This window comes from Hippoglossus stenolepis, chromosome 22 (assembly GCF_022539355.2).
Source record: "Hippoglossus stenolepis isolate QCI-W04-F060 chromosome 22, HSTE1.2, whole genome shotgun sequence".
Taxonomy (NCBI): Eukaryota; Metazoa; Chordata; class Actinopteri; order Pleuronectiformes; family Pleuronectidae; genus Hippoglossus; species Hippoglossus stenolepis.
Window position 1 is genome coordinate 9,991,566 of NC_061504.1, and position 15,966 is coordinate 10,007,531.

Sequence of the window (15,966 nt, forward strand, 5' to 3'; positions counted from 1 at the left end):
GATTACTGTAAATGTTAAAATATAAATTATGCATCCTTTTGGTTGATATACACAACAGCTCTGGGTTTTAAGTTGTATCTTCTTCTGTAACCTCCTGAGATTTCTTTTAATTGTTTAATTTGAAAACGTAACCTTAGCTGGAGATGTAAACATGTTCTATGTTCGACGTTCAGTGAGCAGCAGTGTCTGTGTTGTTGCAGGTTACAGGTGTGAGCTGGTAGTGAACGTGAGGTGCAGCAGGCCAGGCTTGGCATCATGGTGAAGGCCCATAAGTCAGGTGGGAGGAAGAGCTCCCACAGCCTCCGCAGACAGGTACTGGAAAACAACAACAATGCCTGAATGTTAATGTGAATGGATGTCTGTCTCCCTGCACTGTCACATTGAAAACACGTCTCTTGTTATGTAAATTAAACAACTATTATCATGTAATGTTCGCATTTTAAGGGAGGATATAGAGTAAAGAGTATTATAACATTTTAGATTACCAGCACCACATAGTTGTCTTCTAGTTCACCACACACTATGCTCTATGTTGCCATATATAGCCGCACCACTTTCCATTAAGTCAAAGTAGAATAGCAATATGTTTCCTGGATAAGGATTAAAGTCAGTCCTAATAAAACGTTTCACTGCGGAGCTTTTGTTTTAGTCCAGGACTCAACTTAATCCTTCTCCTGAAAACCACCTCTGTTTGTGTTTCTCTGTATTTATTCATCTGTTCTCCTTAAGGAAAACACACTGTGCACTCTTGATGACACCGTCCTTCCCTGCATGACACACACAGAGTTTGTGGTGTATCACCACAGGAAACAATTAAAGGCATTTTATTTGAAAACCTCAAATCACTTTACTGTAAATGCCAGAAAGCAGCTCAGAGATTTTCTCAAAGTTATTCAACAAGAGTACCTGATGAGATCATTATTTGATATAGATATGAATCATGTTAAATATAATTATAATCCACTCTGATTTTAAGTGTCTATTTTAGAAGTCTTTAAAAATTAGTGTTTATCTCCAATATTCAGCCAGGAAATTTTAATATGAAGAATTCTGAACTGAGTTTGGTGAATTTGTTACAGTGGCAGCTCCTCTTGTTTAATAAGCTGGGGATCAAGGGTAGTATCAGATCCGTTGTGTTTCAGTTCAGTGAGTGGGACGAGGTTTAGTTTCTTCTCTGCATGAAAACCACTTACTGTTGGACACAGCACCCAGCAGAATTAATCACCACACATGGCTGCAGAGGGCGCTGTTGCATAGTGTTACTGTAAGTCTTTTCTTGCAGAAGTAACAGAAGTATTTGGGTTGAGGTTTAGCCTCACATCACACCCACTGTTTGACATAAATAAGGATCCAATGGTTGCAATGATGCCTATGTGTGTCATACTGCACAGATGGCTTCACTGTGCGTTTTCGGCTAATCAGCGGTCATTTAATTACGCTGTGGTATGCGCAGTGTTTGTGCGCGTGGCGGGTGACACAGTGTCGGAGAGTGGCCCACTTGTTCTGTGGAGATGTGCTGTCGGGTGCCTGAACGGTGAAGTCGTTTATCCCTCTTCAAGGGCGGCGGGGACACTGAGCGAGACAGACAGAGAGAGGAAATGAGGATAAATTGGTGGGTGGGAGAGAAGAAAGGATTGGGGACTTCAAGAAGAAATAGGACAAGAGACGCGACTACACACAGTCACACACATCACACTAGCACATACAGTGTAAACACTGAAGACCTGATGTGGAGTCACTTATCTGCTGAAGGGCTGCTGTGTTCGACAAGGTTAATGTCTGCGTGCTCAGGAGACATGACATGACACACACGCGCACACACGCGCGCGCACACACACGCGCACACACGCAGTCTGTCCAGCAAGAGGCATTTTTCTAATAATAACACATAACTATTGCTATAATTATTTCTGATCAAGTTTTTATATTTAAACCTTAGTGCTTCATAAGTATTAAGTAGTTTTAGTCAGATGGAAGAAAGAAAAAGAGACCAACTGAATTAGTTGATGAAAACTGAATGAATAAACATTGTTACACTTCCATAAATAATGGAAGTGTAACAACAACACCATGCATGGGTAATCTTAACTTTTAGGGATTTGAAAAAATCTAGATTGACAATAATGTTGTTATGACTCATGTACCATATAATATTTCATCTTCTTTGATGATTTTTGTCTCCTTGTTTCTGTAGCTCATGTTTAATGCGTGGTTCTGCTCCCACAGACTGGTGGCCAGACAGAGAAAGAGGAAGGTCAGTCCCAGTCAGACACCAAGCCTCCACCACAGGAGCAGCCCCGTGGAGGAGAACAATCCTCTGATGATGCCCCGCTCCCGACCTCTGCACCAGCCGAGGAGCTGTCTGAGAACTTGGACCAAAAGGAAACTCCCATGGACGTCCAGGAAAAGGGCGACTCTGGCCAAGCCAAGCCCATGTGGAAACCCATTCCCCCTCTGCTGCCTGAGCCCGAGGACCAGGGGAGCACGACCGGTGAGACCAGGGACCAGAGCTGCCAGACTGACGAGCAGCTTCAACAGACCAGTGCCGGCAGCCATGGTCATAACACAGGTGGGTAAACCACCACCGCATCACCTGCTGATTCATCCACCCACAGCAGGACTGTTTCCACTAGTAGTACCGGTGCTGCCTGTTTAGGAGCACCAGGAAAAATCAACATGCAGCTCTCACAGTCCTGACCTACAGGGTGAAACTGTTTGTCTGGTCCCTGTGTAGTTTCACTGCCAGAGATGTTTATGTTTTGAACTCGTGAAGAAATTGGCGGAGCTGCCTTTAACTTTGATCACCACGCGTTTGCCTGCACCATCATACATTTTTGAAAGTTTTACTTGGAAGTTGATTTATCGCGTTGGCTCCTGTATAACTATTGTATTGTTTTAATGGCGCTGAAAGTCTTGTCTTTTATTCCATAAAAACATGAATTGAAGAAAGGTTCTTGAAAGATTTGGTTTCAGTAAAAACATTTCCTGATTATTTATGTTCAGTTTGAAATCACTGTCCCACAGAAACCACAGGGTGTGATTTGTTCTCCTGGCAGTTAGCGTGTTTCCTGACCCTAAAGCCCAGCTAACTATTGATTTTGGATTGTAAAACGGGGGCTATCAAAGCTATCGTTGTGTTAAAACAAATTATGCTTGTTGCCTTCCCCTCTTCCATCCTCTTGGGTTACCTCAGCTTTCCTCCTTAGATCCCGTGTTCTCCTGGTTTCACACTCAAATCCCGAGGCCTTGAGTTCATTTTGAACTTTGTAACTCACGGTCCTAGGAAGTTGTTTGCCATTTTTTGATTGGATGATCTTTGACCCCCTTGCAGAGGGAGGTGCGAAGGTCGGCGGGTCACTGACCTGCCCCGCTGGGATTGTTACGGTCTGCCTGTGAGAGGTGTGTGTGGCGTGGGGGAGGGTAAGAGGGCATGAGGGAAACACACTCTGTCGCACATTAATACATAATCTCCATCTCGCTCTCTGTCAAAACCTCTTAACCAGACGTCATTCACGTGTCCAGCCCTCTTTTGTCTGCATCTGTCTGGGTGTGTCAGTCTGTCTGCTCGGCTCTTTGGCTTCTGTCTGTCTCTCACTCACCTACACACACACAAACAAACGCACACAGATCGGCTACGTCGCACTGATTACCACGTAGTATTGCTTTGTGTGTCTGTGTGTGTGCATTCAAGCGTTTGCGGAGCCAACCGAGCTTAAAACACGCAAGGTCTCAACTTCTGGTCGTGTTTTCTGACCAGAAGTAACTTCATATTGGAAATGACAAAACCACGGAAGGCTAAAAATAATCTAGTCCAGTTCAAAAACAAAACAGAAAGTAATCATTTGATTTATATCGTCGTAACTCGACAAAACACAGCATTGTCCTCTCACAGTAATGCATCTTCAATGATATAAATTGTAGTTTACAGGCTGTAATTGAAGTGTGCTTCAGTAACAAGCATATTTGTCACACTGAATGTGTTTTATTTGGAGGTTTTACACAATACTTTCTGTTGTAGAAATGCTGCTCACCTTCTTTCACGTCAATATAAAGTGAGAATTGAGACGTGTCAGGTGATTACAGGGTCCTTGGCGGTGCTTGTTAGGAGCTGTTTTAGCTGTTTACACCTCTTTCTTTTTATGCGCATTTCTATTCAAAACCTGTCGTGCGTTTCATAGCGCTGATATAAAAATGAAGTTGTTGAAACCAGGTAGAATGAAAGCACTTTTCCTCCTCACAGTCCATCTCAGTAGCAGGTCACGGAGCCATAGTCAGCCTGCATCAATAATGCAGGAACCAAACTCCCCTCCTGCTATTTTATATTTAATGTTTTATACAAAGGAAAAATAAAATAGTTCTGTGGCACTGAGATCAATGAATAAAAATACACCCTGAAGGCGTATTTGTTCACTTTATTTTTCCTTTTCAAGGCAGAAATGTGTTTTTGTATTTTAGGAAAATGGAATGAGTCTGTTCTCTGCAGTATTTTAATCCCACTGGTTAAAGATTTGGCAAAGTAAACCTCTTTGTTGAGAGGAGAGACATCATGCAGATTTTGATGCTAAAATAAATCGCATATATTTCACATACATTGTGATAATCTGCACATATTTCTTATTATTTCCTGATGCAGGTTTTCACATTAGGTTTTCAGAACGGTATTATTGTGAGAATTGAACGGTTAAAAGTAGAAACAAACCACCATGGATATTTTTGGGGATGATGCCAATAACGATGTATTGGCCATTATATATATTTGTCTTGGCAATAAAAAATAAACAATCTTATAAATGACCATCATTTTTTTCCAGAAAAAGTATTGATTAAGCACCGGTATCAGACCAAACCCTAAGGATACCCAACCCTAGTTAAAAGTAATATAATGAAAAGATTTGGGCAGGTCAGTTAATCAAACATAACATTAATTCCCTACCATCATCAGGACTGTTGTTTTCCCGCTGACCCTGCTCCCTCTGGTCATTGAGTTTGAGCAAAAGCAAAAACCATTTTGAAATACACATCGATAAACCTCCTCCTGGGTCTCTTGTTCCTGATCGGGCTGATCAAGTAGCGCCGCGTGACACCGAGGCTGAAGTATCAGATGCCGCGCTTGCTCTCACCGCCGTTGGAATCAGCACAAAAATTTGTCACCACCATGCCTCAGCTCACCGCACCCTCCACCGCACGTTTCCCAACAGTCCCACTTGAGCTTTAGTCTCCTGAACAAGTGTCGCTGATTTGATTTGTCAGGATTGTTTTTCATTCATTTTCTGCACCCTGTGTTTCCGTTCTGCTCACATCCAAGGCTTACTGATCTTGAAGGGAAAAGATAAACGACCGGCTTTCTCACAGTCATCGCTGTGTGTGTGTGTGTGTGTGTGTGTGTGTGTGTGTGTGTGTGTGTGTGCGTGTGTGCGTGTGCGTGCGCGTGCGTGTGCGCGCGCGTGCGTGCGTGCAAGCAACAAGGTCAGAGTGAATCACTGTCTCATACAGACCTCACTGATTGCATATACCCATTAAGAACACTGCAATATACTTTGTGTCGTACCAGGTGCCCGGAAATTCCAGGTGCTGCTGTATTACTCAAAGACTGTCAAACTCTGATGGGATTATTTGAACGATCTCTCTCTTTCTCTTTCTCTCTCCAGGTCTCTGTGTGGAGCCCGGAGATCCTCCTCTCCTCCAACAGCCTCTGCAGACGTCCAAGTCTGGGATTCAGCAGATAATTGAATGCTTCCGTTCAGGTTTGTTAGAGATGTGAGGTTCCTTCAACGTGTCTGCAACTTTGACAGCCGGAATTGGGCGAGAGGCGGAGTACAGCCTGGAGACTGGGCAGTCTATCCCTTTGATAGACTAGTGACTAACTTCTTATTAATAATTCAGACTGTGGCATCCCATCTAATAAATCTGGAACTCTAACTCGCTGTTTGCTCAGCTGTGACTCTCGGTCTCAATATGTCAGCGTCCTGTCAAAACATCCATAAAGTTTTTACCATCCTCTGCAGCCAGACAGTATCTCGCATTATATCCATACACAGCGCTTTGGCATTGCCGTGACAATTATTCAGGTCTCAGCAGACAGACATATGAATATGCTCCATCTATATGAGTATATGAATTTCATGTATTAGGTCATCTGCATTGTGAGGCGAGCAGATATGTGGTGCAAGTGCTCCCTCCGCCAATGCTTCTTTGTAACACTGAATTTTACAATATGGTTTATTTACTTTGTATATGTCTTGTTATTCTCCCTGAAATCACTGTGGTTAACCATTGCTGCTTTCCTCTGTCCCACAGGCACCAGCCAGCTGAGACACATGCTGCTGAGGGAGGTGGACACCATCTTTGAGTGTAAACTGTGCCGCAGTCTGTTCAGGGGCCTGCCCAACCTCATCACACATAAAGAGTACTACTGCCTTTCACGGCTGCCTGAATCCGACGGTTAGTGACGCAGCATATTAGCATGCAGACACATACACAACTCTAAACACGTCTGGAATATTTAAACATAACCTGTTTATAATCACAGCCCTGCTCTCAAAGTCCTAGAGTCAAAGCATAAGAGATACAAAACACAAATCCCCATAAACTCAATAATAAAATCAAAAGGCGGAACAGGTAGAGCACAAACTCCCTCAGCTGTGGTCAGAGCCGTTGTGCACGCTGAGGACACGCAAATGCAAAATTTGACGAGATCACACAAACAGCGACTCCCTAAATGAGTCAGGGATCAATCTTGATTTCAGCACTTAGTCTAGTTCCCACACATTAAAAAACAAAACATGCAGACTGATGACTTCAACGTTTCCTAAGGTGGTTCCACATTTTGCTTTCATGTTCTCTCACTCTAAGGTTTTCACTATCTCTTTCACACCATCTGTCTCCTGCTCATTATTCCCCTCTTATCTCCTCCTTCGGTACACAGCCCCATTTTTCTCTCTTCCACACACATTACTGTAACGTCTTCAATCCGTCAATCATTCTTCTTACACAAAGTGAAGTCTCTATTCTGCTCTTCCCTCATATCACGGCAGAAAGTAACTTTGATCTTGCACCATTAGCGTTTTATCTCCTGCTCATTAGCCACAGTATGTGTCCATATCTCTATTCTTTCCTGCTCAGAAGTGGGCGGATACTCGGAGGAAGCCCAGCAGAGTCTTCAAGTAGTTTCTCTGTTACCTAACTCTCCTCCTCTCTCCTCCTCAAAGAGAGATCAATCTCATCACAAGCAGTAGATTATATTTTGCTCATTTCTATCCACTGAAATGATCGCTGTTGGGAAAAAACAACTCATCACAATCTCCTCCTACATCTGTTTGTGGTCTTAATTAAGTTGTTTCTCACATAATTGACTCATTTTTTTCTCTCAATCAAGAGTCCATTACTATAGGCTGTAAGTGTACTATATTGTTAATTTGATAAATTCTGTCATCAATGTTTTTCACCATCAAAGTGCTGGAAGTTAAATGTGAGGTTACTGGATAAACACATTTGATTTTTCTTTGAAAGTCAATTTTTCACCATCGAGCCCTGACAGTCGAGCAATAAAGTGCCTAAAATTCAAATCTGTATGTTTCCTGTGGTGAAGAACTCTATAAAAGAAAGTGGCACATTTGCTGAAAGAATAATATCAACGTCACAGCGGTTGTAGAAGAGAAAACTGTAAAACAAAGCTTAGAAATATCAGAAAAATCATAGACTATATATAAAGATGGACAACATTACAGCTCCCAGAAAGCATCTCGAGACCCCCCCCTGGTGGCTGGCTGCAGTATCATGAACCCTCATTCCTCCAAAGTGAATTAACAATGTTATAGAAAGTGATAAAAAAGATCCCCCCTTTGTCCGGACCTAAACTAAATGGAATCTTAATGGGAAGTTTCCATACAATTGGTCCAGGACTGAGTACAATGAAAACAACAAAAATCTAAGTACAAATTCCTACGAAAAGTGAGCTGGACCGAGTCTTCCTGTTTAAAAGGACTGATTGTGAATGTGACAGCAGTAGTAGAATAGTTTTGACAAAGTGGAAGTATAATATTTTGTCTCTTTAATGTTTATTTTAAATATTGAAATGTTTCGGATTGTTTTTTTTCAGGTTCATCGGGGGACGACAGACAGAGTGTTGCCATGAAGGATTTACTGGACACCATATATCCCAGAGCCGACCGACCAGACTACGTGGTCCGACTGGAGCCCATTCAGACCACTACCAAGGCCGTGTTCCAGTACCTCACCACAGAAGAGGACCTGGCCCGATATCCATCACACACACCCAGGTTGGTGGTACACTGATGGAGTAAGATGTACTGTAACTCAATGTGTGTGTGATATAGCTAATGCAGTGTAGCTGGTATAGACTCACGTGTGACTTTGGTCAAACGTTGTCCCTGATATGATATTTGATTGTCCTTCACAGTGCCAGAGAGAGTCCAGTAGCATGGGAAGAGCCAGCGGAGGGTGGGGACAACAGCCAGGCGAGCCAGCGAGGTGGAGCCGAGAGCCACAGCAGCCCGGGACCCAACCAGGGGCAGAAGAAATGGGAGGCTGAGGAGGAGGCGAAAGCAGAGCAGCCACCGCCTGAAGAGGAGGGCTCCACTAGCGGGGTATGTATCTGAGATATCTGATGTCCGATTCTCCACGTCGCCTCGTTTGCTGCAGTCCGTCACTATCCCTTCTCTCGTTATTCCCGCCGCCAGGTGGACGACGTGACAATCTCCTGTTGTCTGTGCGGTCAGGACTTTAATTCGCGCCGCAGCATCAGGCGCCACTGCCGCAAAATGCACAAGACCAAACTGGAGGAGCTGCGAAAGTTCACAGAGACACGAACAGTTCCCACGAGCCTGCTCTCTATGGTGAAAGGTAAGTGTTGACATAAACGATGAATAGGAAATATAGTAATTTATAAACTGATTAATATTATAAAGTATTGATTATAGTGACAAGAGCTAATAGACTCATATAAACACTGCAATAAAGCTAAAGAAACATAATTTATTTCCACACAAAACTGAATGAGCTGGTTGGTTTTCTAAATACTTCATTTGCTGACTTTCCAACACAAGCTGTTACTAAACTTGATTAAAAACAAATAATCTAATAATTATTTTAAATAAATGATGTTATGTTATGTATGAGTGGAGCCCAGATGACGAGATTTATTTTCATTTAACATGTATATAAGTGAAAATAAGTAAATTTCTAACATGCTTAATATCAAGCTGTGGTCATTCAGTGCCATCAGTATGTGGACTCAGCTCTTTGAATGTGAATTTACTATTTGTTTTATGAGGTTGATGCTAGTTTCATATTTCAAAGTTAATTAAAAATGTAAATAATAATTATTCTTGTTGATACTGGAGGTCGGCCAAGGACTCTCAGCGCACCGTCTGGAAAATCCTGCCTCGTGTGCCTCAAAACCTTCGCCACCAAAGCCAACGTGCGGCGACACCTCGACGAGGTGCACCGGGGTCTGCAGAGGAACCCCAACTCCCCCGGCGTCCCCCCGAAGCCCGGCCAGCCCAACACACTGGAGGCCACGCCTCCCAGGAAGAGCAACAATTCCTCTCCAACACGTAGCCACAACTCCAAGTCCACGTCTGTGAGCACCAAAACATCGTCCTCAAACCAAAACCAAGCCAAACCTCAGCCTCAGCCCCCGGCCACTACGCAGGCAAACCCGGTGTCATGTCGCTGCACGCTCTGCAAGAGGATGTACAGCTCTCAGGTTGGTTGGTTGCACGAGGGGGGTTCGGGCTCTCTTCTAGCCTTTGCTGTGTTTAAAGTCAGGCCTTAGTAGCAATTATAGGTTGGTCTTATTTGTTCTTATTTATGTTTCTGTATTTAATCGTACATGGGTTGTTTTTAGCCTTGAGAATCCAAACAGGGAAAGGGAGCAAAACCAGAAATAGTCGGTGCATAATTCTAGAGCTGTTTCAAGACATTTCCCTGAGATTTTCCAGAGGCTGTATGTGAAACCGCAATGTCAGTTGATCTAGACATAATTTACTGAACATTTCCTGCCAGCCCCCGAGCAAAATGTCCGGAAAATGTTGGGAAAACAACAGGAAAAAGTCTGTTGTTGTGAATTTTTCATCCGTTTCCATCAGAGAACAGCTTATGTGTAATTTCACATTACATTTTTACTGATCTTTAATTTTATCTTTGAATTTCAGCTCATGTTGAAGAGGCACATGCGCATTGTCCACAAAATATACAGTGTGAAAAGTAACAGGTCTGCTGCCTCCGCACCCCCTGCTACTACAGCAGCGACTCCAAACAACAACAACAACAGCAGCAGCAGCAACAACAACAACAACAACAGCAGCAGCAGCAGCAGCAGCAGCAACAACAACAACAACAACAGCAGCAGCAGCAGCACAAACGTGGCCTCAAGCAACAATGTCCGGGTGAAGGAGGAGGCAGTCGAGCCTCGGCTGAAGAGGAGGAGGAGGAGGTGGAGGAGGAGGAGGAGGTGGGAGGAGGAGGAGGAGGAGGAGGAGGAGGAGGAGGAGGAAGAGGAAGAGGAAGAGGAGGGAGGAGATTGACAGTAGTCCTGCCCCGTCTCCAAGTGACAGCACTGGTACAGCTAAAAGTGTTTCTGTGGCACCCAACTCCACAAAGGTGAAGGAGGAGGAAGCCCCGCTGAGTCCAAAGATGATGCCATCCTCCTTATCTTCATCGTCATCCTCCCGTGCCGGCAGCGGCGTGTGCGTCCCACACAAATCGACCAAACTGTCTGTGGGCTTTGACTTCAAGCAGCTCTTCTGCAAACTGTGCAAGCGACAGTTCAGCTCCCGTCAGAACTTAACGAAGCACATCGAGCTGCACACTGACGGCAACGAGATCTTCATCAAGTTTTACCGTTGCCCCCTCTGTCGCTACGAATCACGCCGCAAACGGGACGTCCTGCGTCACGTGACCGTAGTCCACAAGAAGTCGTCCTCATACCTCGGCAAGATCATGCCCAAACTGGAGAGCAGGGCGGTGAAGAGGCTGGCAGAGGCCGTCCTCAGCAGCACGAGCCCCAACAAAAGGACAGGCAGCGGCGTCAAAGAGGAAGTGAACGGACGCCACGCCTCTTCGTCGTCCTCCTCTCCTTCGCCCCCTGTAACGCGCAAGCAAGAGAGTTCCACAGCTGCCCCGGCCTCCTCCTCATCCTCCTTGTCCTCCTCCTCATCCTCCTCAGCCCCACCTCCTGCCCCCGCCACTCGGAAACAGCAGGATGTCTCATCGCCACCGTTCGTGCCCTCCCCTCCCGTCACCCGTAAGCAGGAGAGGCAGCAGACTCAACAGCCTCGCCCCATCAGCCCGCCGCTCACCCGCCGCAGTGAAAAACACACACACCTGCGCAACTCCACCTCCTCCACCACCGTCTCGCCCAGCAACCCACCGCCACACACCCGACGGCACGAGGCGCAGTCGGAGAGCAGCAGCACAGGGACGTCGTCCACTGAAGTCCGGGTGACCAAGAATTTCTCGCTCCACGCTTGTGACCAGTGTGGACGAGCTTTCGCCAAGAAGGTATTTGATTTTCATTCTCAAATGCATCTTTCCATTTTTTTTACAGAAATCAATCAAAGTCAGTCTCTAACTTTTACTGTCAATTAATTGTTTAAGAGTAATTTTAAACAATGTATCAAAAAATTGCAGGCATTTTTCATACTGTGTGATTGTATTGCTTTAAAGTTGTGTGTAATTTATCTCATGTGTGTGAATCATTTTTTCTCAGCTGTACCTGGAGTCTCACAAGCGCAGCCATCGTAACGCAGTGACGACAGCATCCAACAAGAGGAAAGGAGTCAGCACTCGCTCCAAGTCGTTGGTCTGGTGAAAGACACAGTGTAAGAATAACCAGGGTTCACCTGCCGTACGAGGACGCCGCCATGTCGTCACGGTCCATTTGTCCTCTCACAGTTTGTCCTGTATTCTCTCTCTCATTGCATTTTGTCCTCCGTCCTTTAGTATTCAGAAACCCAAAAGAAACTCCACCCTGTGAGTGCGCTTGAGAAAATGTGTGTGTCTTTGTTGCAAGGGATGTGTGTTTGTTTGTGTTGAAATCCTTCCCTTTAATGAACCGCTCAGCTCGCACTCAACATTATTTCTCTGTCTATCACTAACAAGAGAAATCCTCCATCTCTGTCCGACTGTTTCTCCTTTTTCTCTGCATCATTTCTTAATAATAACCTCTTCCTTCCCTCCTTCACCCGTCACCGTCTGCATTCTCCTCTTTCTTTTGTTTTCCTCTTTCCTAATCTTCTTCTCCTCTCTCTCTCCTCACAGTCCGCCGGGGAAAAAGGACGGGCGAGCCACTAACGATGTAGAAGACATTCAAAACTTTGAGTTTGAGAAACAATGGATGAGTGGAAGTAGCAGAGATGCAGGAAACGACGGAGCAGGACAAGAGTGAAGTACAACGGATTTTTCCTTCTTTTGCTTAAGAACCAAATACATTGTCGGACTATGACGTTACTTTTGTATATTTTCACGATGAAGCCCGGCAGCTCGCTGGACGGTGGCGCTGCTATCCCCGAGGAGACTGCTCACTACTACTGCATATGTCTGTGTTTACTTACTGCAGTACGTAAATGTGGATCCACGTGCAAACGACTGACTTGTACTGCTGTGCTCTCCGTAAACAGAAGGATGGGGGTGTAGTTATGTGTGTGTGTGTGTGAGAGAGAGAGAGAGAGAGTGTGTGTTTGTGTTAGAGGGAGTGAATAATAACTGGAGCCACATGAAGGAGGAAGTAAACTTTTTTTTGTTTTTTATTTAGAAGAAAGCAGACTTTCATTTTGCCTTCACTTACACAGATTTACATATTTGGCTCCTTCACTATTAACATTTCATATCAGTTCATCTTCACCGTTTCTGTACATTCGGGACTTTGACTGTGGCATCAATTCGTTCTGTTGGAAACCCGCTCGCTCAGTATTACGACAAATCAACAGAAAAGACACTTTCAACTTCCCGCTACTTATCCTTCTCTTCTTTTCACCCCCTGTATGTCTAGCTGCGTGCCTTAGAGTCACCTTAACCTTCTCACATAAATATTTCCTCACTCATCTTTGTTGGATTTGTAAAATTCTTTATTCTAGCAGCCCGTAGTCTTATCTAGTGACCAGTTGTAGCAGGATCTATTGCCCAGGTCTTATATTAGATTATCAAATGTTTATTAGTTACAGGGTTTGGTCAAAATGAGGAAGGATCCAAAGTTTATTTTCAGTTTACCCCAAAAATGATGTGTGCACTTTTCCTAATTTTTCACTGGCGTTTTCTTACATTTCATTTTGTTTGTCTTCTCTGTTTTGACTCATTGCATGCTTGTGTGTGTGTGTGTGTGTGTGGGGGGGGTTCCTTCACCTTGACCATACCCTGTTTTACCTCTGTACATTAGCAGTGTTATCGGGCCAAGAAATAGACGGCTATAGGAGAAGCATGGGTCACAGTCTGATTGGCTGTTTATGATTTTTCTTCCTGATATCTCTTATTTTAGGATAAAACTGATCAGTTCAACTGTTGACTAGGTTTGCCATGACAAACATAGGCTGTGTGTAAAATGAGTTGTGTTACTGTGTGAGAGGCTCTGCACATAGGGGTATTGTGTGTTTAAATCATAGACTGTAAAGATGGACGACATCACAGCTCCCCACAAGTGAAGCCAAAGCGACTTTATAGTCCCCTGGTGGCTGGCTGCGGTATACGTTATAAATACTGCGGCCCAAAGATTTTCTAATCACACTGATGTATTTCCAAGTGATGATTCTGCTTTTAGTTTTTTGATGCTATAAAAACGTAATGATTGACAGCTGAGACTGACTCGCGATTGGTCGAGCACATGTATCGGTGGAGCCTCGAAACTGTAGATCAACTCCTGCGCAGACTCCGCCTCCAAATGAGGTCAAAAGCGCACGATGGCATTTGTAACCTGGGATATTTAAGAAGATTTTTTTTCATACAACAGGAGGAAGTGGAGACACGTCGTCCATCTTTATTTACAGTCTTTGGTTTGAACGCATATTTTTGCAGACAAACTACTTTCGACTTTTCCATTAACTGAAAGACTTTGTTTTCTGAAAGGTGACGACGAACACAAACTAACATGAATTGGGCCGGGTTTGTCTGATCAGAGCTGAAACCAAAACAGACTCAACTTTCCGGCAGCAGCAGCAGCAGCGGGTGTAGCAGGTGTGAATTGACAGAACATACTTTTGTTGATGCTGAAATTGATCATAGATTATTACCCAAACAAAAGAAATGTTCAAGCTGCGCGCCTCTTCTACGCTAAACACCTCACTTCCCCCGACTTGAAAGTTTACATTAAACTTTTGGTTCCATTTACAACAACAACAGAAAGTGAGGGGCCTGTTTAAATAAACTCTGTGAATTTTCCTTTGTCTCAACTTTTTAACTTTACCAATGTAATCTCCTTCTTTTTTGAATCGACTAAAAACTGCATCAGTTCCTTTCAGAATGAGCTTTCATATCCGCGAGCTGGAGCGGGGGCTGCGTGTGTTTGATCGCAGCTCCTGAGGTAGTCTTTGAAAAAACACTGGCACACGAAGAGAATTAGAAGGGAAAAGAATTGAGAAAGACCAAATGTAGATATGTCTTAACGTTCAAACAGAAAGCCATGAAATGGAACGAAACCAGAAAGAGAGAAAAGAGGAAAGACCAAACTTTATTTTTGTAACTGAAAACACGACACAGTCTTGAAAAACGTGTATATATGGGTTCATCGTACACGGGTGGTATAAATAATAGTTCTAATAGTCACAATAGTTACTGACATGTACTTAACTGTTGGTTGACCTTACGCTTCAGACATGTCCGACTAGTTTCTACGTCACTGTGTAACACTGAGGCAAGTTTTGCGTTGTTCCACCTTTTAGTCGTCTTTTTTATTTTGTATCTCATTCCTTTTTGAACCAGGACATTTGTGTTGGGATGGAATCGAAACCTCAAAGAGACTCTTAGGACGTTTATTTTTCCAATTTTGTCATTTTCTTTCGTCATCAGTTGTACTTTGTTATTAAGGTCACATCCTAGAGAACCTGAGAAGAGTTTAGAGAAGCATTTTGAGATGTGACGAGAATGTTAAAAAACAACCACTTAATGAATAAAAATGTTCTGCTTCAAACCTCCGACAGTTTCCTGTTGTGTTTCATTTTTTCCCCCCTGTCCTGCGATACAGCTCCTCCATCAGTCACGATTGTTTACTGTGTTTTTTCAGACAGGAGATTTCATTTGCCTTCACAGAAATTGCTTCTTTGGACATTTACATTTTCACTTATTTGTTTTTGGGAGATTTCTACTTTGCCTTCCTCACATTATTTCCTGTGCTGCGACACGTCATCGCCTCAGACGCCTCAAAGGAGGATGAAGATTGATGTCGGTGACGTCAAAGAGAGACATTGTTCCTGTGAATATTAACACGCTGGTAAAGTGTGAACTCAGAAACAGGTTTAAACCACATGCTTGTATGAACTAAAAGTCCTGTTTGATCTGTGGTTTAATGAGTGATGATGCCGACGTGAGGTGAGAATAATTCTTAACTTCTATTTCCAGCAGGATGTGTGGTGTTTAAATTAAATCTGCATTTATGACACAGGAAGGCTCTGAAAAAAGACAAAAAAACTGTTGCATCCTGGGAAATGTAGGATCTAGTGTTGGGGGCCCGGTCACACGGACACCAAAGTTGACCAAAGTTGAACTGTGCAATGCCCTGCTGCGGATTTGCTACCTCACAAGAAGCAAAGGTGTGACCGTGCTCCAGAGGTCAGGACATGTTTTTGTCTGCTCATTCAATTTCAACTTTTTTATATCTGTCTCTCCAGCGTCACTCAAATTAATGGCGTCAGGAGAGTGTCTGCGGAATTATGTCCGAACACAGCTTTTACTTAGGGGGCTGGCTGGAGAAACTCCGAGAGAAGGTCAGGTGAACATTCAGCCTGATTACCGTTGTAG

The 15,966-nt window shown here is 43.9% G+C and overlaps 1 protein-coding gene across 1 annotated transcript; it reads left to right on the plus strand.

Moving 5' to 3' along the window:
• Positions 1-233: 233 nt before the first annotated feature.
• Positions 234-15,143, plus strand: znf800b (zinc finger protein 800b). The gene is given in 13 exon segments (XM_047338629.1): positions 234-312; positions 2,227-2,569; positions 5,649-5,744; positions 6,298-6,441; positions 8,099-8,279; positions 8,420-8,606; positions 8,700-8,862; positions 9,363-9,727; positions 10,176-10,430; positions 10,433-10,474; positions 10,543-11,523; positions 11,732-11,843; positions 12,283-15,143. Coding segments are annotated over 12 exon segments (2,916 nt in total). The 5' UTR covers positions 234-255; the 3' UTR covers positions 11,834-11,843; positions 12,283-15,143.
• The last annotated feature ends 823 nt before the right edge of the window (positions 15,144-15,966 follow it).